Here is a 23,980-nt window from a genome sequence, read left to right as displayed (position 1 = left end):
CTCAACTGGGCATATAACAAATTCCCAGTCTCCCAGAAGGAAAGCAGGGGTTCAGCAGAAGCCATATTATTTCCACAAATATTTTAGTCACAGTGAGCCACTTACATCTGTTCTGGGAATGATGAGAATCCTCCTGAAATCCAGGTTCCCACATGCCAGCCAAGAGCCGAAGTTATAAGCAGGCATTTCTAAGGAGAGCAGTCTCAGACCTGCTGTTTACCTTTTTACTACATAAAAGATGACCTAGGTTCAGTAAACAACTGAGCAAAGCTGTTTCCAAATTAGACAAACAGATGGATTCTGAGTACAGATTGGTCTACTTACCTCCTCAGCTAAATATTAGAGAGCTTCAGGACCAATATCATCATTTAGACTAGCATGGAAAGGGATCATCTAAAGCCCATCCTGAAGATATGCTTCAGGACTCTGGTAGCATCTTTTACATTTCAATCTTGGTACATTTCTGAGTCTGCCATGATGCTTCGCTCCAAGAGACTCCTGGGACAGCTCAAGGCAAGGTATTGGGTCGAATTGCTATTGTGATTTCAGGTGGTTATTTTTCATTTCCTCTTTTCACCATTTTTCTTCATCCATCCATGGCCATTGACTTCACTCATCAGAAGTCCTGACATCTGAGTGGAGAGGAAAATAACCCCATATTTTGTGAGACCATTCATCATAATAATAGATTACATTTATTGAGTAGTATAATATGTCAGCTTCTTGTATGTCTCAGCTAATTTTATCTTCACAATGCCATAAGTAAGCTCTTGAGTTCACCAAAACCAGTGAGGCCTGGAGTGATTCAAACCCAGCTGGCTTGACTCCAGAGCCCACATCCTTTACCACTAGACTTTACTGCTTCTCTCTTATTGAAGGTCCAGAGTTATATTTCAAGGTGTCCTGTTATGTAGACAACGTTCCCTTTGGTTCTGTCTCTTATACTCACTGGCCTATTCCCTTTGCCTCTTTTATTCACTGATGTCCCCGAGCATTTCTTGCAAAGTAGATGTTTCCCAAGAATTATTTTCACTTTTTTTTTTTTTTTTTTTTTTACCATCTACAGTTATGTCAAGTCATACCTTCTTCCTGACAAGTCTAGAAATAATAAGCGCAAGACCAAAATCAGAACAGGCACCAATCCAGAATTCAATGAAACACTAAAGGTAAATAAATATTCTCTCAGAGTAACTTTAGTGATACATTTTACAACCTCATTGAAACTACAGAGGATTTGCACGTCAAGGCTTATATGTATTTTAGAAAAGTAGAATTTGAATCAATTAGTGTGATACCCTTGGCTTACTGTTTCTGGAAAAGAAAAAATGTAAACCACTCTTACTCTGTTTTTCTCTGTTGCTCCTGAAATTGCACCTTAAGTAGAGACGATCCAGGAAAATTACATCTGACCTGATACATCTTGTCAAAAAGTATGTTTCACCCTTAGGAAAACTGTGTTTTTTCTAGTTTCCCCTAAAAGAAGTTTGTCACAGTTTTGACAGTAACTTAGCAGGTCTGTACCCACTCACTGTTCTGCTAACACAGCGTGAAGATGTGCTGTTTCTTGTAAGGGTCTTGGAATTTGGCTAAATTTAAGCATGTGGTTAATGAACAGTGGAGATGCAGGGCTGGATTCCAGAACTCTCAGAGACAGTGGCCTAGATAAGAGATGACCCAGGCCCCAATTCTAGAGAAATTACTTTTCCCTATAGGCTTCCATGTAACCTCTTCTCTCACCCTGGACCAATCTAGCCTGGTAAGAAAGATCCAGGGAGATGGGGCTGTAGACGTTATTGCCGGTTGCAGAGTAATTTATGGATCTTGTGCCCAGAATGATGGAGTCAGAGTCCACCATAGGAGGAAGTTGGTGAGTTGGGGCATGTGTCAGTGGGGTCATGTGTGAAAGCAGGAACCAATATCAAAACACATCCAAGTGAAAATGAATGAATATAGGCAGAGGGTGAATCCAGCAGCCATGATAAGATAGCAAAGATGAGCCCAAGCAGAAGAGAAAAACAGAGTGACATGGTAGATCCAGGAAGCAGGGAGCCAAGGTTAATCATGCCAGGAACAGCAAGGATGGATGTAGACGCAAATCCAAGATCAGGAGTCAGTCGGTCTGAAGCGTGTCCCAGGTGGTCATTTGCTTAGGATAATCAGGAGGTTTCGGGGGTGTATGGGCTTGTGGCCCTGGATAATGTTCTACTGGAAAAGGCAAAACCATGCCAACAATATTTCCTTTCTGCTCAACCTACGTATATATTGATTCACCCCTGCACTTAGGCTGAACTTTATGAAGTTTGGCATTTGCAAGTTTCTCACTGTCAATACTATCCTGGATTTGGGGCTTCTTGTTATAAATAAAATAAGACAGAGAAATTAGAGAATTGATATATCAAACATTGTGCTTACAAAGTAGTTGCTGACAAAATAATTAGGCAAATAAAAAGCAGGTAAAACTGAAAAGGGGACAAGCTTCATCACCTGACACTTTTTATACAATATCTGAAGTTTATCGACTCCCCCCCACCAAATAGTCTGTTGATATATGGTTCAGTGCTAAGCCTCACACAAAATGATTTTATGGAATAGAACCTCAGTTGTAGCAGAAACGAAGAAAAATGAAGATTTTTTTCTCTTGGGTTTGTTTTGTTCATATTACTAATGTATTTGATCTGAAAGCTGGTGGTAGTACATTTCAACCTGTCCTGGAAGTGGGCAGAGCCCTCCTTATGGAGTGTGATGTTGTAAATCTGATTTTGCAGTATACCATCAGCCATACCCAGCTGGAAACGAGAACTCTGCAGCTCTCAGTCTGGCATTACGATCGATTTGGACGGAACAGCTTCCTTGGGGAGGTGGAGATTCCTTTTGACTCATGGAACTTTGAAAATCCAAGTGATGAGTGGTTTGTGCTTCAGCCCAAGGTAGGAAATGCTTCCAGATGAGTCAAACAGTTATACAAGTAATGAGCAAAACTGATGTCACAGGCCTAAAGAATCTGAAGACTTCCAGTTGTCAAGTGATAATCTGAAAAGGTCAGTGCAGCTAATTTTGGAATAATATAATAAATGTAAATCCATTCTTTTGGAAATCCTTCTTCGATACAGACTGTCTTTAAATCAAGCCATAATCATATATCTTATTAATTTATATAGTCATCCTTCGAAGGTTGCCTTGGATAAACAAAAGAATACATTATATGATCCTATTAGAAAGAGAAAGCGTTCATTTTCACATAGACAAAAACAGCTCCATAGAGCACAATCAGTCTCAAAACATTCTCTCTCTTCCTCGTTCTCCACAATTCAGACATGAGCAGGTGTGCTTTTGACTTGGCTCACATGAGGAAGTGGCCAGTAGGTAAAGTATCTGGTTTCCTACATTCCTACTTTTGAGATTCAGAACCCAGGTCTTGAGTTATAGTCAGAAATAGAAATCTCAAAGCTGGTTCTAGAAATTAAATGCTACTATAGTATGTTCTAAACTAAACCAACAGTACCTGAGATTCACTCTATGCAATTGGTATCTCTACATTTACAGTAATTTTTGAAGTCAAAAGTGAGGTGGAAAAAAGGTCACATTTACGTAACCAAAGATTGTTCTTTATAGAGAGAAGGGCAAAAAGAACATGATGGTAAAGATAGTGGATGCAGATCAGACTTCCTGGGTTCAGTCCTGGCTTCATGACTCTGTGTAACCTTGGGCAAGTTACTTAACTTCCCAGGCCTTGGTATTCTCACTGGTGATAAAAGAATTGGACATCAGTTATAGGGATGCTTTGCGGCTTGAAGAAGCCTGCTATGTGATGCTTGCAGTATTGTGTCAGGCACATTGTAAACTTCTCACTAAATGCTAGGTAGTATTTATGTTACATTGGAGTCCTTATATCACATTTCACAGAAACCCCAGCTCATACTACTCAAAAAAATAAAAGGAAATTATGGGCCAGTGATTATCAAGCATGGCTTGATCCAGATACTCGGATCTTAGCAAGGCCCTGGAGTCTCTTGGTCTCTCTTCTCTGTGTTAGCTTCACTTGCAGACTTCATGCAGTGTGGGCCTCCCTCACTAGCTCCAGGTCTGCTTCTCTTGGACACCACAACAGCTGCAAACCTCTCATCCTTGCCTCACACTGTCCAGGAGAGGAGAGAGTTCCTCCTCCTCCAGTAGTCCAGCCAATGCCCTGGCCCTGGTTCCTAATTCTCATTACATTATTTGCCCATCCTGAGCCAATCACTCTGGCTAGGGAGGTGAGATACATTGAGTGGCTTAAGACAATCAGAACATAACTCTGGTCTTGAAGGTGGTATTGCCCCCAAAGAAATCCTGGTACAGTAGTACTAAAAAAAAAAAAAAAAAAAAAAAAAAAAATGGTGAGTGGATGCTAGACAGCAAAAAACAAGTGACCATCATCAGTAACACTTGTTGATCATCATTAGTAGCAGCATCGTTCACATCTCATGGTCACAACCATCAGTGTGGGGTTAGCATAGTTATGCCCATTTTATATAAGGAGACTGAGACTCAGAAGTTAAATACAATATTCTAGTGGATTTTATAAGTGTTCACCTTAAACTTGGTGTAAATAACTCATGGAAAATCTTTAGGAGGTTTAATTGGGCTATGGGTAAAATGGACAATGAAATAGAAATCCTCAAACAGAAAATAACCTCATTCCCATGACTAACATAAACGTGGTAGAGATAGGAAGTGCAGTGTTAACAAGTCCATGATAGCATAACATTTCTGTGACATTAAATATGAGAAATATTTGGTCATTCCAGTACTAAGTTTCTTGGAGTGGAATGAAAAGCCTCAACAGAAAGGATAGCAGTTAATCTAACTTAACAGTCTCCTATCACGTGCTTCCTTTTGTGTAATGGGTGAGCATCAAGAATCATAGCAAATGTCCAACATATCATATGATGCGTGACACTGCTGAAGGACAAGTAACATGTATCTTAGTCCATGAAGTTAATTTGTCTGTCAGAAATACAACTTGAAAGCACAGAGGGGCTCTTTGGAAACCAGCTTGGAGGGTTTCCAGTCAGTTTCTTGGAAATGGAGAATTTGCACTGAGATGATATCAAAGCTCTCCCAGGCCTCTCCCAAGCATCCTCTGTGCTTAGGGGTCAGCAACTTTCCATGGTAATCACCTTCACATTGACACTGAGTGGTTTGACTTTCTATCATAAGGGAGAAGCATCTCTCTGAGGCTGCTCAAGGTGGAAACATCCTGATGGTGTTTATTTAATGGCAGTGGAACTCCTTTGGTCCTCTGCCAGAGGCTCTCTCTAGAAGTCTGTCCTCAGGCTATTGTAAATTTTCCCCACATAGGCAGAGAGCCAGAAATTCCTGGGAGCTTATGTACCCCCTGCCACAAGGCAACCCTTAGCCAATAACGGATAGATGGGGGAGTTTGAAAGCTCAGTTCCATTACTGAGAGTGGGAAAAGCTCTGAGGCGTTACTTATGCTCCAGAGCTCTCCTGCTGGATCTGGCTGTGCCTTTGCCTGGCTTCCTCCTCTTCCCCAACCTATTTCCCCAACCCCTTCACTGGCCTGTCCTGGGAGCACTTGCTTAATAAGTCACTTGCATAAGAATCCTCACCTCAGGGTTGGCTTCTGGGGAACGCAACTGAAATTGGTGTCTCTAATCCATGTCATCTTTTTCCACCGAGCTCCCTCTGACACATACAGAGGAAAGGCTGCAGATTATTCAGACTTGCTTAGATACCGTGCCTTCTAAAACCAGGGAGGCAGGATACCAAAACATGCTCTGTGCGCCGCCTCCTGCTTCGTGAGTGTCTCATCCTCGGGCTGAGCTGGGCTCCATCTGGTTGATGACCAGCTGACTCTGAGAACTGTCATTTCATTCTCCGTCTGCCCCTCAGTCATTTCAATGCAGTAGTCACTTCAGCTGCAGCTAGAGCATGAGCAGCCTTGGAGACTTGATGCTTCTTGTAGATTATCCAGCTGAGGAGCTGAAGTGTGAGCTACAGCGACCAATTTCCTTAGTAATAGAGGATCGGAATTAATAGTCTTTAAACGTTCAGAAATACTGACATCCTTTGGCAGTGGGAAGACTGGAAAGACACAGTGCCTTATTGCTTATCGACTCTGTGTTGGTGAAAAGTCCCTGGACACCTTCCTTTGTTTTTGCTAGGTCTTACAACCCATATGGAGGCCAATGCAGATGGAGAAAGAATTCAAGATGCCATATGTACTTACTATAAAGTAGTTTCACAGTATAACTCCCATTTTACTGCATGACGTGGGACTGTTTATTAGCTGTAACTCGTTATCTTACCAGAAGGCATGTTAGGTAGTTAGAGAAGCAGAGTTTGTCAGTATAAATTGCCTTTCATGTGTTCCCAGAAGGTGTGATTATAAAAAGGACCTTTGAAAGTCAACAGCAAGCTTAAGTGGTTTTCCAAGGAAATCTTCGCCATCCCACCTTCAGGCAGAGTCAATGTAATATAAGGTCCCGTGAAATGATTGCCTAGCTAAAGGGCTCTCTCTTTATGTGGCAGTTTGGGCAGACTTGTGTCCATGATATATGACCCCACCTTAGACCTGTAAGTGTCTGAGTGGAAACTCTGCTTCCTACTCTGGTGGAAAGTGGATCTCTCTCTCTTCAAAATGCCTTCTGGAGCAGCGGAGGATGTCAGTGCTTTACCTATATCCCCATTGTCATGCATACATGGCTCCCCATGGCTGTCCCTCCTGCCAGCCAACACCTACCAATCTTTGTAGGAGAGGCGTCCTCAGGCTGCTGGAGTGGCATTGGAATGTGGGCATGGAAAGCCAGAATAGCCTAGGTATTTAAGGCTTCTGGGGCTTGAGGGCAGAGCCCTTGATCAATAACTGATGGGGGAAGGAGTGTAAACCCTCTCACTCCCTTGCCTCTGATTGGGACAGCCCTGAGGTGTGACCTGTCTTATCCTCAGAGCTCCCCGTGGGACTGAGCAAAAGTTACTCTCCGTGAAACTTTGCCTGATATCTCAACCTTGGTAAACCTCTCTTCACTTTGTGGTCCCACTACCCTACTACCCACCCTAATAAAGCACGATAACAGGAATTCGTGTCTTCAGGTCTCCTCAGGACCCCAGAGTAGACAGCGTGTCTGCGTCTTCCTTGCTGCTTCTTCCCTGCACACATACCTCTGGTCACACCTGACTCCCTACCAGTCCTTAGACACATTCTTCACAAGCCCCACTGTATTCTGCTCATCCTGCTTTCTTAACCCAGACTAATCATCTTCCCCCACCCCCCTTCATATGTCATCATCTCTCCCATCCTTTAAGGACCAGACACAGGCCCCCTCTTCACCCCATTCTGGATTACTCTCTTCCCACAGTAGTTTCTTTGTACTTGTATTGGGAGCAACTGTCATCATTTGTCTGACATTGAGCTTGCTGTGTGGTAGAAGCCCTCTTCTCCCAGCAATCAGGACCAGTAATAGTAGGTCAGTTCATGGACTAAGTCACAGAAGTCAAACACATACCCACTGCCCCAGTGCATTTCTTAATCATGTATTTTAACTTAAAACAAATACATGTGAGTTCATTTTCAGGTCTTCTAATATAGGGGTACTTTGTTTTGTTTGAGTATGGTTTCAGTGATTGAAATTCTGTCATATCCTCCTGGCATAAATTCTGACCCTAATGTATCCTAATCAACAGTTTCTAGTTTGAGTTTCTCTAAAGTGAAACAAAAACTTAAGAGCACTTTCAAAGTCAACCAAGTGCAAAGACTTTCTAAATATTCATGATCTTGCTCCTAATCTTTTACAGCTTGGAGCCCAAATATAATCCAATAGCAAATTTATTTTCAAATCTCTAGTTCTGATTAAGTCGGTCAACCTAATTTTTATAGTAGCAGCTGTCTTTTTGGACTCTTCAATTTGTGACATTCAGTTATATAATTACAGCCACAAATATGCCTGGCATAAAGAGCTTTGAGGACTAATGCAGCTGACTTGATGAGCGTGCACTTCAGCTGATGGGAGCGGGCACACACGGTCTTTGTAGAGGATCCTGCTCTTTGCTGGGAATGGAGGGCATTCGGGCAGATGAATAGAGCTTCTGTTGAATATATACCTCCTGGATAGAATGAAAATTCATTGAAAGCCGGGTCTCTCTCCGTGTCCCCGTAGCACTTAGCAAAATGCCTTAAAATCATTACTACAAGAAGCCATTCCATATGTGTTGGTAGAATTGAATAAATTGAATTGAATTCTGCAACCTTTTTCTGAGTAGGAGTTGGTTGAGTAATGTAAAATGGTAGTATGCCAGGACAGGATGTTGCCTTGGAATTTCCTTGCAAGTGTACCAAAAATACCCCCAAGATATTAGCTATGTGCAGACTGTAAGATGACTCCCTCCTTTGGATTTCTTTTGTGTGTGATTATAATGCTATAAGACTTCACCTTTATTATTTTCTACTCCCACAAGATTTGAGGACTGTGTTTATACCAAGTCACCAGTATATTTGAATTTCAGCTAGAAAGTAATGCAACATTAATAAATCCCAATAATGCATGTTTTGATCTCTACAAATATACTACACATTAGTATGTGACACCTGCACATATAATTTTTCCTGCCAGTATATTTTCCTACCCAAAGATCTCAGCTGAAAGCAAACAGAGCTTGCACTGGTTAACTGTTGTTGTATAGAAAACTGCCTTAAATCTTAGTGGCTTAAAACAACAATTTATTACGATTGTTCTTGATTCTGTGGGGTGACTGGGCTCAGCTAGGTGGTTCTTATTTAAGGTCTCTCATACGGTTGAGGCTAGATGGTAGACTGAGGCTGAAGTCATCTGAGGGCTTGACTGGGCTGGTTGCTCCAGTTGGCTGTCTCATACTTGATGTTGGCTGCCAGCTAGGTAGGAACTCGGCTAGGCCTGCCAACTAGAGCACTGACATGTGGCTTCTCCATGTGGCTTGGACCTCACATCATGGGTTCCCAGAGGGAGAATCCCAAGAATATTCATTCCAAGAGAAGAAGTAGAAGCTGTTCATTTTAAGGCCAGAGCCCAGGAACTGGCACATTATCACTTCTGCCATATTCTACTAGTCAAAGCGATCACAGAGCCCACTCAGATCCAGAGAGGACAAATATCTCACCTCTCATTAGCCATGGTACCAAAAAAGCAGTTGATCTCTTTTATCTGTCATAATATCCATTATAATTTTCCATTTGTGACTTTCACATAAACTAAAATTTACTGAAACCATCAAAACAATTAGAAAAGTCCTCTTCCGAGGCACTCAATTTAAAATAATTAAATATTAGATGGATAGTCTATTTCACCATCTAATCTCATTTGTGCCCCTGGCAAGATAGCTGAATAAAATACTTCAAATGACTTCCCCACCTTTACTAATAAGTTTTACCACCACCAAGAGGAAAGAAAGTAAGGCAAGGATTCCTTTTGTAATGGTATCAGTCTTAAAGTCTTTAAGCTGAGGCTTAAACAGCCTTGGGCTTTCTTGTGGGTTTGGGAGTTTCTGAATTCTTTCATTCTGCCCTCTCTCAGAAGAGAGCAGTTCTCAGCCCTTGACTCATTGCTCAGCGGTCAAGTTCCTGCAGGAAAAGTCTGAGGAAAGTACACTACTTTTCTTACCCTATTTATGAAAAATCAAAATTCCGTTGACTCAATGGCAAATGGGAGACCTGTAGAACAGAGGCTGTGGGTATGTGCTCACACTGCCTTTTTAAATTTTAAATTTGATTTTGAGAAGACTGTAGATCCCCATGCTATTGTAAGAAATAATACAGAGAGATCCTATATACCGTTTACCCAGTTTCCCCCAATGGTCACATCTTACAAAGCTATAGTGCAATGCCACAACCAAAGTGGTGACATTGATACAATCCACTCATCTTACACAGATTTCCTCGGTTTTCGTTTGTGTGTTTGTGTATTTATTTCTGTGCAGTTTTGTCACATATGTAGCTTTGTATATTCACCACTACAGCCAAGATACAGAATAGGTTCATCCCCACAAGGATCCTTCATGCTCTTTTATAACCACACCCACCTCCCCCTGCCACCCCCATTCCTAACCCCTAGCAACCATGACGCTGTTCTCCATATCTATTATTTTGTCATTTCAAGAATGTCATGTAAGTGGAATCGTATAGTATGTATCCTATTAAGCTGACTTTTTTCACTCGGCATAATTCTCTATAGAGATTCACCCAAGTTGTTTTGTGTATCAGTAGCCATTCCTTTTTCTTGCTGAGTAGTACTCCATGGTATGGCTGTACCACAGTTTATTTAACCAGTTATCTATGGAAGGACATCTAGGTTGTTTCCAGTTTTGTACTGTAACAAACAAAGATGATACAAATATGTATGTACAGATTTTTTTCAGTGTGCACAGTCTTTTACTTCTCTGGGATAAATGCCCAAGAGTGCAAATTGCTAGGGTGTATGGTAGTTGTATGTTTAGTCTTTTAAGAAAATGCCAAACTGATTTCCAGAGAGGCTGAACCATTTTACAGTCCTACCAGCAATGTTGGAGTGAACCAGTTTTTCCTCATTTGAGTTTTAATGATGTAAATTACCAGTATAGCTTTTCATAGTTGGTGGCTGGCAGCCCAATATGAATCAGACATTACTGCCTACTTGCCCCTTCTTGGACGCTTAAGAAGGCCTTGAGACATCAAGGACAGACAGAGAGAAGTATCTTCTGGGGCTGTTTTCAGTGACATCTTTATTCTTACTTCATACCCCGAATTATTTGGGTATGTTCAATGATGGGTCCAGTTCTCAATGCATCACAGGCACTCAGTGTCCATTGATTCACCGAATGTGTGTTATATATCTCCTCTCAAATTCCTTTTACTTTAGCGTTAAATGTTATACTCAAATACCTTCATAGAGTTTTCCAGCCTCTCTCTTCTCATGCCTGAGGCATCTCTTGAACCAATAAGTGCCAACATAGTTGAATGGGAATAAATTGTCACATTTACGCTACCAAGTAAATATTGTACTTTCAAATATGGGCTACAAAATTACAAACCAAGCATTCTGACTTTTTCTTTTCACCTGTCTCCTCTTGGCCAGGTGGAATTTGCTGCTGATATTGGCCTTCAGTACAAAGGAGAGCTGACAGTCATTTTACGTTACATACCCCCAGAGGAGAACCTGCTACTTCCACTTGGACAGCTTCGAGGTAGAGAAAACAAATCAGTGACTTTGACTGGGGACATTCCATTTCTAGAAGTGTGGAAATAGGGATCAGGGGTTGGGTGGACTGTGTTACTTTTACATTACACAGATGAAATGGAAAGGGTTAGGTGTCACTGTCGTTTAAGGAGAGTCGAAAAGTATATACTGTGTATGGGGAAGGGTGTCAGATTCTTACAAGGAAAGGACAGAGTTCATACTTAGAGACCAACCTTAATGTTGAGATTTGTTTCCTGGAAGTCCAGGACATATAGGATCTTCCCCCCTGCCGGGTGGAGTCGGGGGTAGGGGGAGATGGGGGATGCCCTGCTGAGAGGGGTGGTGCAGAAAGCTGCTGTCTGGATTTATGACATTCACAGCTGCTCAGGGCATCTTGAGAAAGAAATTAACCTGGAACACAGAATACAAGAATACAATACAGAATACAATCTGGAAAACTCCAGATGGAGTCAACTTTTAAATCCCTTTTGACCTTCTTCTTTCTTCAGCTCCTACAGGCAGCCTCCTTTATCTTTCTTTTCCTATCACCCTTGTCATTGTGACCCTGTACAACTAAGTCTCTCAGCCTCAGTTGCCTCACTTCTTAGGGATATTGCAAGAATTAAATAGGTTCATTCATACAAAGCACTTAGAACAGTGTTAAATAAAGGTGGTGGTGGAGGCGGTCGTTATTCATGTAGAGCGTATGTCATCAGAATAAAAAAGTGATGCGGGAAGAGTTTCCTCTCACCCACAAATGTAATTGTGTCTGAGCTATAGCCTTTAGAGCTGGCCGAGCATGGAGTTGACAATGTACGCGACTAAAATATCCAAGACGGGAGTTAGGAATTTTCTCTTTGGGGGTCTTGGCACATGTGTGTGGCTTTCATTGGCGCTGTTCCTCACAGAGAGCAGGGATGTGGCCCAGGCAGCTCTCGGGCTCTTTTCTATTTTATCCCTTTATATGTTATAGGGGAGTATTTAATATTTTAAAATTTATTTGCTTATTTTTTTCAACGAAAATGAAAGATATAGCCAGAAGGAATGCAGTGGTGTAAAAGCATTTAAGTGATTACGTGGAAAAGTATACAATAATGTAAAGATCTCATTCACTCTGAAAATGAAATAAATCTTTGTGGATTTTATTTGTAAATTTTGAAATGGAACCCATGATCTATCTCTTCCCTTCCCTTCTTTTCTCTTCCCCTCCCCCCATTCTCATTCTCTCCTTCTCTTTCATTCTCTCTCTTCCTCTCTCTCTGGCTCTCTCTGTGGCTCTCTTTCTCTCTTTTTCTCTGATGGCTGATGCAGGAAAGAAGACCTTTAAACGAGGAAAGAAGAAGGATTCTCCTGTCATCTCTGGAGGAATCCTAGAAGTGTTCATCAAAGAGGCGAAGAATTTGACAGCGGTGAAATCAGGAGGCACTTCTGATAGCTTTGTGAAGGGGTAATTTTGTTTGAGCTCATTTTCGATGGTACTTAATGGGAGATGAAGAGGTCTGTGATCCATGAGGCAATGGTGGCTGTGAGGCTTCTGTGTTGTTCTTATTCTAACTGTGTGCTAGGAAAGAACTCCCCTTCAGTGCTGGCGCGTACATTGAAAACAGTGCAACAGAGATCTGCTTATTCTAGCTCTCGGCCTGCTTCTAACATATTTCAGGATGTCCTGTGACTCTCGCCCTCAAGACTGGCAACTTTTCCTGTGAGATTACTTTCTCACAGGAGGAGAAAGTATGATTTTCTACGTGTAATATACTTGTATTGTGCTTTTTTATCATTTGGTGCTGACTATATGCAATGTCAAGGAAAATATTGGATCCTTGGTATTTTGCTCTCTTAGGGGAAACTGTAAAAAGTGGAGATGTCAGAGCATCATCCCTAGAGATATCCACTGGAGAGTGCCTTGGGGAAACTCCAAGACTGCCTCTTGGGCATTTGTGCCCACTTTGTGGAGCCCTGGGCACTTTCTTGAGGGAATGCAGCCCTTTTAATGGACATTCTTACCCATTCAAGGCAACCCAAACAACAAATCCCTCCTGATTTCTATTTGAGATTTTTCTCCTATAATAGAAGAACTAGAACCAGCAGGATATTTTTCATTCATTGCAACAAATACATACATGCACACGTTCCAAGCACTAAGTCCTGCAGTTCCAAAAATAAGACATGGTCCCTGCTCTCACAGAGCATCACAAAATGCATAAGGTAAAACAAAGTCCCGTGATGCCAGCCGTGAGGTTAATTCTTTGAGTCAGATGACAGTATCATTCCTCTCCTCAATCCTTCTTAGAAAAGTGTAATTTTTCCTACAAGGAAACGAGTCAAACCTTTATGCTCACACAGTCTAACTTTGGTAAGGGCGGTAATAAGGAGAAGCAGATGTCTGGGGCTTCCCCACTGGTGAGTGTGTGTGCCTGAATCCTGGTCCATCTGTCCTTGACTCTTTCTCCCAGGAGGTTTAAGCACAGAAGAAATGCTTTCTGTGGATCCTGCCGTTGAAATTTGCTTCCCCAGCCCTACCATCTAACTCTGGCCACTTCCTGCTCACTGATGGGTTAAGGGTATGGCTTCTCGCCCATGAACTCATTGTGGCCTTGCACGGATGACTTAACATCTTCTGGAATAGTTTTTACTTTATCATGTTGAACATTTATGAAGCAGAGATAATAAAGGACAGTATCTTTGTTTTATATATATATATATTTTTTTTTTTTTTTCCTTTTTAAAGGCCAGTAACTTTCTAGTAAATTCTCTCCCTAGTTACACTTAAACATTGAGCTGATTTTAAAGGGACCTCAGATTTTTTGAAAAAGAGCATGAGAGAGCAAGAATAGACCTTTGTGTAAAATTTAATATTATAAAATATATCAGTAAATATCAGGTCTGTCTGTGAGCCAACATAACAGTGGCTTAAACAAGTCAAAAGTTTTTTCTCATATGTAAATGAAGACTAAAGGTAAGGTATCCCATTGGCCAGAACTTACTCATATGGCTATATGAGCTACAAGGGAGGCTGGGGAATGTAGTCTTTATTCTGGACAATCTTGTGCCTAACTTTAAAAAAATGAGGATTTTCGTGTTTTTTTTGTTTTAGAAAAATAGGGAGAGAATGAATATTGGGAGGTAAGCAGTCTCTGTTTGGTACATGAAATGAAATCTCAAGTGTCATAATGTATCTTCTTTATTGTAAGGTCATTTGTGGTGTTTTTCATGTTTGATGTACTAATTTCATACCCATAAGTCTCCTTCCCTAAAGTCTGCTCCCTGACTCATCAGGTACTATGATCAAAAACAGAGTAGAGAAAATGAGACAGGGAAGGGAGGGAAGTTGATAAAAATATGTTACTAGGCAGGTTACCACTGTGAGCAACTGGGGCTCAGTTCCACTAAGGAAGCATCAAGGAACTCTGTGGAATGTACCTTAGGATCGTCCCTTCAAGGGACAGGGAAGCTGGGAGACTCATCCACCAATTTGTAAAACTCATTGGTTGAAGGTTGCTCCTGGGGACATTAAATTCCCAGTAATCCCAGGGTTTCCTGCACAGAAGCTGAGTCAGCTCACAGAGCACCGAAGTCCTTAATTGGAGAAGCAAAGAGACACAGGTGCTTGAAGTAGGAAGCTGTCCACATGCCAGGAAGTGCTCATCGTGGCTTCATGTCAACTCAGAGGTGGGCCAAAGGTGATAGGAGGCAGAACATTATTACATAGTGTCTCCCACAGGAGCTATTTTCATTTCAGTAGGAGGGAAGAACCAATACAGGATTAGAAAGGAGAGGACGGGGGACTTGCCTGGTGGCGCAGTGGATAAGACTGAGCTCCCAATGCAGGGGGCCCGGGTTTCCATCCCTAGTCAGGGAACTAGAGCCCACATGCATGCCACAACTAAGGAGCCTGCCTGCCGCAACTAAGGAGCCCACGTGCTGCAACTAAGACCCAGTGCAACAAAATAAATAAATAAATATTTTTAAAAAAAGAAAAGAAAAGAGAGTGTGGGCATTTTACTATTGCCCCACTTTAAAGAAATAATAAACCATTCCACTAAATAAACCCAGATTTAAGCATATATGATGCTGGGAAAGAAAATCAAATAGACACACACAGATAAACACACACACACACACATGCATACACAGACATGAGGAATTATGGGAAGTTGACATGACTACGCAAGGGTGCCTTTTTCTGCTTTACTGTCTCACTGATGGCTTGATTGTGTTTTCTCCTGCAGCTACCTGCTCCCTGATGATAGCAAAGCCACCAAGCACAAAACTCTGGTAATAAAAAAGAGTGTTAACCCTCAGTGGAATCATACTTTCATGTTCACTGGCCTGCATCCCCAGGATATAAAGAATGTTTGCCTAGAACTTACCGTCTGGGACAAGGAGGCCTTTTCAAGCAACATCTTTCTGGGAGGAGTTCGTTTGAATTCTGGAAGCGGTGAGGGACTTGGTAAACCTGAGATAGTCTGTGACTTGGCGTGGGGCAGGGGAGTGGTTCCTGCAGGTTTGATGTGTCCTAAGTGTATATGTAGTTTCCTCTTAGCCGACTCTCGAAATTTCCACAGATGCTCCATTACTTTAGCCAAGGATTGGTTCACTGTTAAAATTACTACTATGTGACTTTGTATCCTTCAGCTAGAAGTGTGGGGTGTATAATGCTTATATTCAGTCCTTTCATAAAATACCATTTACACTTTAGTCTAAGTGAATTTCAACTACTTTCTTGGGCCTTACTTCAGGATTTGCTCGGGAGAGGATCACTAAGACAGCACATGCTTCTGACCGGGGAGAGAAGGACTTCCAAGACCAACTTGACTTCAACCTCTTCTCAGTTCTGTCCATGCTTGCAGCCATTACACTGCCTGAATCGAAAGGAAATCCATTTTTCCCCTAAAAAATAATGTCTCCTGTTGTTCAAACAGGTCATGGAAACACACCACTGATTCCACAAGACACAACTGTAACAGGGCGAATTGGGTGGGTGGGGGGACTTACAGCAGTAGGGCACGTGTATAGATTAGGGAGAGCCAAGACTATCTCTGCCACTAAAACAAAAACTCCCAGTTCAACCTGTTCTTCTGTTGTGTTAACTCAGTCTAGATGAGCCAGCTTTCTACTTAAACTACCAAAGTGAGGAAGAGATGAGCCCCTAGGGCCATCCTGATTTGTTCCCCATCATCTAGGCAGAGGAGAGTAATGTAGGCTACAAAGGATGTAGTCCATGCTAACTCCACTCACTAGATATGGTGAGAACAAGCCACTGAAGGGCTCTCTGGTCAGCAGGTCCCCCTCAGAGGTTGATAGGTGTCTTCCAGAAGATCAAAGCATTTAATTTGTAAAGTGTAATGCTCCCCTTTCCCTTCTTTAGGTGTGAGCCATGGGAAGACCGTGGATTGGATGGACTCTCAGGGGGAAGAGCAACGCCTCTGGCAGAAGATGGCGGACAATCCTGGGACTCCGGTAGAGGGCGTACTCATGCTCCGTGCCAGCATGGGGAAGAGTAAGCTCTGAAGGTACCAGTTCTCCAAAATGAGGCCTCTTGGGACTGTCTGGTTGTTATTTCCTACCAGTAGCAGGCTTGGGACCTGGAGTCTGCTTCCCTGCTATTTCTCACCTGAGGGTATTGGCACATGAGAGGAGAGATATCAGTGTTATGAACACCTAGGGTCTGGCCAGGTGTCTAAAAAAGCATGTACCTCTATGTGCATGGGCCAGGGCTTTTTTGATTGGATGATAGAAAGTATACCACACTGTCGTGTCAACAAGCAAATTGTGCAATGATTCGTAGGCTTTATACCATAGGGGAAATGGCACATGCTTATTTGAAGCTGCAGTTGAGATTGGGAGTCCCCAGACTTTTTCTAATTGTGAGTGACTTTAGGTTTTCTCAAGGTTTGAGGGAAAAGGGGGCCACTTGGAATGTAGATCACTTGAAGAGTAAGAAGAAGGGATAGTGGGAATCCCCATGATCCAAAGAAGGCATTGTGGGGATGGACGCTGGGGCAAGGGTGTGGCCCTCTTATTGTAGCCAACTTGTGGATTAACCAGGTAAGTTTTCAAGGTGAACTGAGGTTTTTCTGTGGTGACTATGTAATTGATACTCTAAATCATCCCACTTTTGGGAGTGAAGAGAGCTAAATCATTACACCAGAACAACAGATGTAAACCAGGATTGACCTGGCAAAATTAGGATGTAGAGTCACCCTAATTATGACCTAGCTATTAGCTCTGTTGTAAACATTTATTTTATAAAATGTTCTAAGCTATTAACTAAGAGGGAATAAGAAGCAATGCACATTTTTGAGCCCCTACTTGTGTTATGTCTACGATATCCCATTGCTCAAAGGAAGTCATATGGCCAAGCCCAAAATCAAGAGGCAGGGGAATATACTCTACTCACATTGAAGCCATGGCAAGAGCGAGGATGCAGGAAGGTATGAAGGATTGTGGCCAGGGGTTCAGTCTACCTTCTGTCACCTGGGATTCCAGAGACTTTAGCCACCAAACTTAGATATGAAGGGCGTTAAAGCTGAAAGGGACCTCAGACCTGGTTCCTCATTTTGAAGATTCCAAATTTGCAGCCCAGAAAGCAGAAATGACTTGCCCCAGATATTATAGATGCTGTGAGTGTATTCAGACTTAAATCCAGGGTGTGACCCGTAGGCCAGTGTTCTTTTCACTGTGGTCTTTGGCGTGATCCGATGCTGATCGTGATGGACAAGAGGACATAGACCAAGGGAGGTGGAGCAGAGTCTGATTACTTGTGTATGGACGTACCTAACCCAATCTTCTCCTAGAGTCACGTTCTAGCCCCTCAGCTCATTTTTTCACTTGAATTCATGTATTGATAAAATCCTTAAAAGGATGGATACTGAATTTTACTAGTAGGAAAGCTAGAATCATCTTCAGGCTTATTCTAGCTAATTGTTCCATAGTCTGAATTTCTTCTTGAATTTTGAAAACAGGTTTCAGAATATATTTAGCATTATTCTTAGAAAGGAGAATAAGCAATCCATATTCATTATTATTTAAAAAAACAGGCTCTCTAATTCTAGAAAATTGAAGTTATTAGTCTAGTGTAGCTTAGTGCATATGGTACATTTTTTTAAACTCACACCCATATCTCTATGTTGCCCTTCTTAAAAACAGAAAACAAGAAGTGTACGATCATCACTACTTCCTATATTGGAAATATAAATTGTCTTCAGACTTGAAGTGACTGAGTATGACTTCAGAGACATTTTTTTTTTTTTTTTTTTTTTTTTCTTTTTGCGGTATGTGGGCCTCTCACTGTTGTGGCCTCTCCCGTTGCGGAGCACAGGCTCCGGATGCGCAGGCCCAGCGGCCATGGCTCACGGGCCCAGCCGCTCCGCGGCATATGGGATCCTCCCAGACCGGGGCACGAACCCGTATCCCCTGCATCGGCAGGCGGACTCTTAACCACTGCGCCACCAGGGAGGCCCCGAGAGACATTTTTAGGGGAGGTGAGAGAGGGTGGCGATGGTGAAGCCTGGAGACATCTCTAAAGTAGACAAAATGAGGTAGATTTATTCACTAATAATAAAAGTGGCAAAATTAATCAATTCCAAAATTTATAACTCGAACTCAAGATGAGCATGAACTTTATGTATTCAGACCTTTACCACGGTCAGAACAATTCTGTGTCATGACTTCATAAAATCCAACATCTAACTGGGTATTTCCATAATGTAAGACCCAGGTGTGCCTAAGTCCATCAGAAACCTGTTGATGTGGCTCTTAAAAATAAAAGGTAAATTGATCTTTAGGTTACTCTTTTTTAAGTATAGTGTAGAAGTACAAAAAATATTTTTAATGTAAGTGATACATGTTAATGGCATAAAACTCAAATGGTTCAAAATTGTGAGAAGTAAGTCCTACCCCTTCCTCTTCCATATCAGAATATATTGACGGCCTCATTCTTTTTTATGGCAACAGGTTATTACATTATGGGATATATTAAATTTATTTAACCAGTCCTATCAAATGCCACATTAAATATGGTTAACTAAGCTATCTATGTTTGGTGGCTTTTCTAAGCAACCTTTTTTTCAAAAATAAACACTTTGAAATTCAAAATGAGATGTGTATATTGCACAGCAATTCTACTTTTGGGTATTTATCCTATAGAGATAGATACATATGTGAGAAATGAGTACATACAAGGGTATTGCTTGCAGAAGATTGGAAACAACCCAAAAGCCCTTCAGTAGAGGTCTTTGGCATTATCATACATGCCTAATTTTTCTGTTTCATTAATTGTTCCCTTTCCTTCTCTGTTAAAGATTGTTAACATTGGAGTCTTTGATGCTTGTTCTTTCTTTTCTCCTCACTTTATCCATCCTCTCCAGCATTATCATGTATTGTATGCTCATGGTTTTATGATTATTTATATGCTTATAACTACAGATTCACATCCCCAACCCAGATCCTTCCTCTCAGCCCCAGATCCAACTGCCTATATGATATCTCCACCAAGATAGCTCATACTCTCGACATACTCAAAAATGAACTCTGTATTCCACCTTCTCTCTTACACCCATGTCTTTCTACTCCAGTACATCCCGTCTCAGTACCTGGTACCATCATCCACCAGCTTATGCTAACTAGACACTGGATAGTGATTTTTTTTTTAATTGACATATAGCTGACTTAACAATATTATGTTAGTTTCAGCCGTACAACATAGTAATTTGATATTCTTATACTACAGTTATTCTAAAATGTTGAGAATATTCCATGTGCTGTACATTACATCCTTTCAACTTATTTATTTGATACCTAGTGGTTTGTACCTCTTAACTCCCTTCATCTGTTTTGCCCCTCCCCCCATCCATCTCCCCTCTGGTAACCACTACTTTGTTCTCTGTATCTGTGAACCTGTTTCTGTTTATTTTTTTAATTTAATTAATTAATTTATTTATTTTTGGCTGCGTTGGGTCTTCGTTGCTGCGTGCGGGCTTTCTCTAGTTGTGGTGAGCGGGGGCTACTCTTCACTGCAGTGTGCGGGCTTCTCATTGCGGTGGCTCCTCTTCTTGTGGAGCACAGTCTCTAGGCATGTGGGCTTCAGTAGTTGTGGCATGCAGGCTCAGTAGTTGTGGCTTGTGGGCTCTAGAGCGCAGGCTCAGTAGTTGTGGCACACAGGCTTAGTTGCTCCATGGCATGTGGGATCTTCCTGGATCAGGGCTCGAACCCGTGTCCCCTGCATTGGCAGGTGGATTCTTAACCACTGCACCACCAGGGAAGTCCCCTGTTTCTGTTTTGTTATATTTGTTCATTCGTTTTATTTTTCAGATCCCACATATAAGTGAAAACACAGTATTTGTCTTCCTCTGACTTACTTCATTAAGCATAATGCCCTCCAAATCCATATATGTTGCTGCAAATGTAAAAATTTTGTTCTTTTTTATGGCTGAGTAATATTCCATTGTATATATCTACCATAGCTTCTTTATCCATTCATCTGTTGATGGGCACTTAGGTTGCTTTCACACCTTGGCTATTGTGAATAGTGCTGCTGTGAACATTGGGTGCATATATCTTTTCAAATTAGTGATCTTTGATTTATGCCGCTTCCTTACCCCGAGGCAAAATCAATCAGGGCATCATATTGATTCTACCTCCTAAATATCTCAAAAGCCTGTCCAGTTCTCACCATCTCCATGCCACCACCCGAGTACAAGCCACCATTATGCCTCTCTACGATTATTACAGGTCTCCTAGTTGCTATCTTTGCAGCCACTCTTGCCCTCCCTCAATCCACTCTCCATACGGTGGCCAGATTTTCCCAACGTGTTATTTTAAAATGTTCAAACATGCAGAGCTGAAATGACTTTACAGTGAGCACTTGTACCTACCACCTAAATTTGACTTCTACCACTAGCTATACTATCTCATCATTGTCTATCTGTCCATCCTCAGAGTGATCTTTAAAAAAATGCACATCTGATCATGCTTTAAAACCCTCCGTGGCTTTCCATTGCCCTGAGAATAAAATCCAAATTCTTGCTCGGGGCCTGCCAAGCCCTGTCTGAGATGGTTGCTTCCTCCTCTCCAGCTCACCCCGGGCCATGCCTCTTTCCCTCCCCTGCTCTTCAGCCACGCAATGCATTTTTCTGCTTCTCAGTCGTGCCAGCCTTTACACCATCTCATGGCCTTTGCAAAGGAATCTGCTTGCTCGTTCTCCTCATCGGCCTGATTTCCATTCATCATCCAGGTCTTGAACGTTACCTGCTCAGGGAAACCTCTCCTGACCCCCTTCTGCCTGACTAGGTCACAACAGCCTGCCTCTCTTTCCCCTTCATTACATACATCGCCATTTTCATAAATTATTCACGTAATGAGTCCTTTAATGCCTGTGTCAGTTCACTCCCCACCACATCCCTAGAATGTAAGATTCAGAAGGGTAGAGACAATATTTATATTTAAATTGTTTCACCGCTATATCCCCTGTGCTTAGTTCAGAGTAGGTAATTTAAAAATATTTGTGGATTAAGTGAAAATGAAAAAAAAAAAAAGTAACATCAGAGAATGTGAGACCAGATAAGGAAACCGGGACCCACATAGATCAAGAAAAATCTCCGACTGTGATTGCCAATTGGTCTTTTAAAAGCAACGTTTCTATAAGTACTTTAGTTACAACCCTAAACAGCTCATTCCAGCTTCTCTTGGCATAGATAAAAGCACAGAGTGTGCTCTCCAGCCCAGCATCTCAGCTTCTCAGAAGAAGAGACCATGGCCTTGCCTGGAGGATCCTACTCCTTATTTGGAGCAGCCCTCAATTTTCCCTCAGTTCAATCAGACAAGTTGTAAAGGGACATGGGCAACCTTACAAGCTTGACTTTATCCATTCAGTTTGTAAATTGCACCTGCAGGATATGTGGAAGATCCAGTGTATCAGCTCTCATTTTGCTTATGTTGTTATTGTCATTGGAATTATCAGGATGTAGATTTTCCAGGTCACAAAAGCACCAACAGCAAAGATATTTTGATGGGACTTTTCATTTTGGCATCCTTTTCCTTAAGAAATTTAAACAATTATATGACCAGTCATCATTAAGTATTGATACATAACTAATGTGTGACTTGAGCTCCCCCCCCCCATTCATGGTAATAGCAGCAGCAGCATCACCTGCTACCCCAAGGTTCCTGTTGTGCAGGGGAGGAGAAACCTGTGGAAAAAATAAGGGCAAACCCACTTTTAGAAGCAAAGTGGATGAAGATGTCAAGTCCCAGAAGCACCACAGAAAGAAATACTGTGGCATCTTGGGCTGTGATCAGTGTTTGTTTTTTCTTCCACGTAGATATTTCACACTAAACTGAGCATTGCCTTTAGAAGTTGGCAGAAGGGCTTTCCTCCCACAATGGCATATTTATGGCCTCTGAAATTAAAGAAAATAAATAGGACGAGGAAGTTTATATAGGCAAAGCTGTAACAAAAATCAGATCTTGCAAGGTTTGAGCAAGAGCTGTGGAAATTGGGCCACATCAAGGATTCCAAAAGATTATCTGAATCATCTGGGGTGTGAATTTAATACACTGATTCCAGAGCATTGCTCCAAACCTACTGAACAAAATCTCCAGAAAACTTCATCATTTTTATCAAGCTTCTTAAGTGATTCTAATAAAGTGGATCACAGCTTGAGAAAGACTGCATTAGAGGACAAATTATCTTGACTATATTATTTGGACCAACTCTACATCATGATGACAGGTTGGCTTTGGCTAACTTGGACATTATTAATTGCAAGGCAACCATGGTGAGGTGGAAGGAGCCTAAACTTGAACTCAGATTGACATAAGCTCGTCTTGACTACTTACCAGCCATGTGGCCTCAGTCAAGTTAATTATCCAATCTAGGCCTTGATCTAGTTGTCTGTAAAATAGGGATAATTGGGCTGCCTTGTAGTAATTGACGATATCAAATGAGGTAATATATGTGAATATGCTTTGTAAATTTTAACCCACTGTGAAAAAAAAAAGGTCATTATTAGTGATCTAGAGATAGCAATCTGTAGTTCATAATCTCTTAGGCCCTTCTTTTCCTGGGTCCTTGGCTAGGTCTTAATCATTCTATGTACAATGAAGTGGTCTCCAGTGTACAGCAACAATACAAAAAATAACCCTTACTTTGCTATGTCACGCATTGTGGAATTTCCTACTGGATCTAATTAGATAGTAAGTTTTGCAAAAGTGTTTAATTTGAGGGAGAGAAAAACTGGTCATTTTTTTGTTAAGATGTTGTGGAACCCATAAGCAAACTATCTTTCCACCCTTTTCCTTAACGTTCTTTCAGTGTAATGACCATCTCTTTCTATGGCCCATTGCTTATCCCTTATGTCAGGGAGATCAAACCTACCTTCTTCACAGGGATGTTGTTCAGAATCACACTTTTTATCTACAGAAGGAAATTTACCATTCTCTCAAAAGAAATTCCATAGAAATACAAACTGCTGTTGTCATTATGAGGAATGCATAGTGTTTCAGAGATTAGCAATTGTACCTCATTTACCACATTAGAATTTATTGAACTGTTCTGGCAGAGGGTTCCTTTCATACTTGGAAAAGGGAGGTAGAATATATAGTTAGTATTGCCTATAAGTGACAAAATATGCATATAGGGAGTAGATCATATTTTTCTTTCCAGTATTTCAGCACAAGAGGATAATTGTCTCTAATCGTTTTCCTTTTTCTCTGATTGAGGCAGACACTAATAAAACAAATAAAATATTTTATTATCATAGTTATAGCAAAAGTTTAAATCATGGCTGTTTGCT

At 41.5% G+C, this 23,980-nt stretch overlaps 1 protein-coding gene across 9 annotated transcripts in view; it reads left to right on the top strand.

Moving 5' to 3' along the window:
• The window catches only part of SYTL5 (synaptotagmin like 5), a 254,832-nt gene that overhangs the window by 153,248 nt on the left and 77,604 nt on the right, over positions 1–23,980 (top strand). For 8 of the 9 annotated variants that reach the window (XM_060088143.1, XM_060088141.1, XM_060088146.1 and 5 more), the window contains 6 exons: positions 1,067–1,166; positions 2,766–2,927; positions 11,085–11,193; positions 12,498–12,633; positions 15,416–15,624; positions 16,555–16,699. In XM_060088143.1, coding sequence (XP_059944126.1) covers positions 1,067–1,166; positions 2,766–2,927; positions 11,085–11,193; positions 12,498–12,633; positions 15,416–15,624; positions 16,555–16,697 — 859 coding nt within the window. In that variant the 3' untranslated portion in view covers positions 16,698–16,699. Of the gene's footprint in view, positions 1–1,066; positions 1,167–2,765; positions 2,928–11,084; positions 11,194–12,497; positions 12,634–15,415; positions 15,625–16,554; positions 19,263–23,980 lie in introns of those variants that run through there. The other variant, XM_060088140.1, reaches the window with a different exon arrangement.

The sequence above is a fragment of the Mesoplodon densirostris genome, chromosome X (assembly GCF_025265405.1).
Source record: "Mesoplodon densirostris isolate mMesDen1 chromosome X, mMesDen1 primary haplotype, whole genome shotgun sequence".
Taxonomy (NCBI): domain Eukaryota; kingdom Metazoa; phylum Chordata; class Mammalia; order Artiodactyla; family Ziphiidae; genus Mesoplodon; species Mesoplodon densirostris.
The sequence above is the reverse complement of the archived record's forward strand: the minus strand, read 5'-3'. Positions and strand labels throughout refer to the sequence as shown.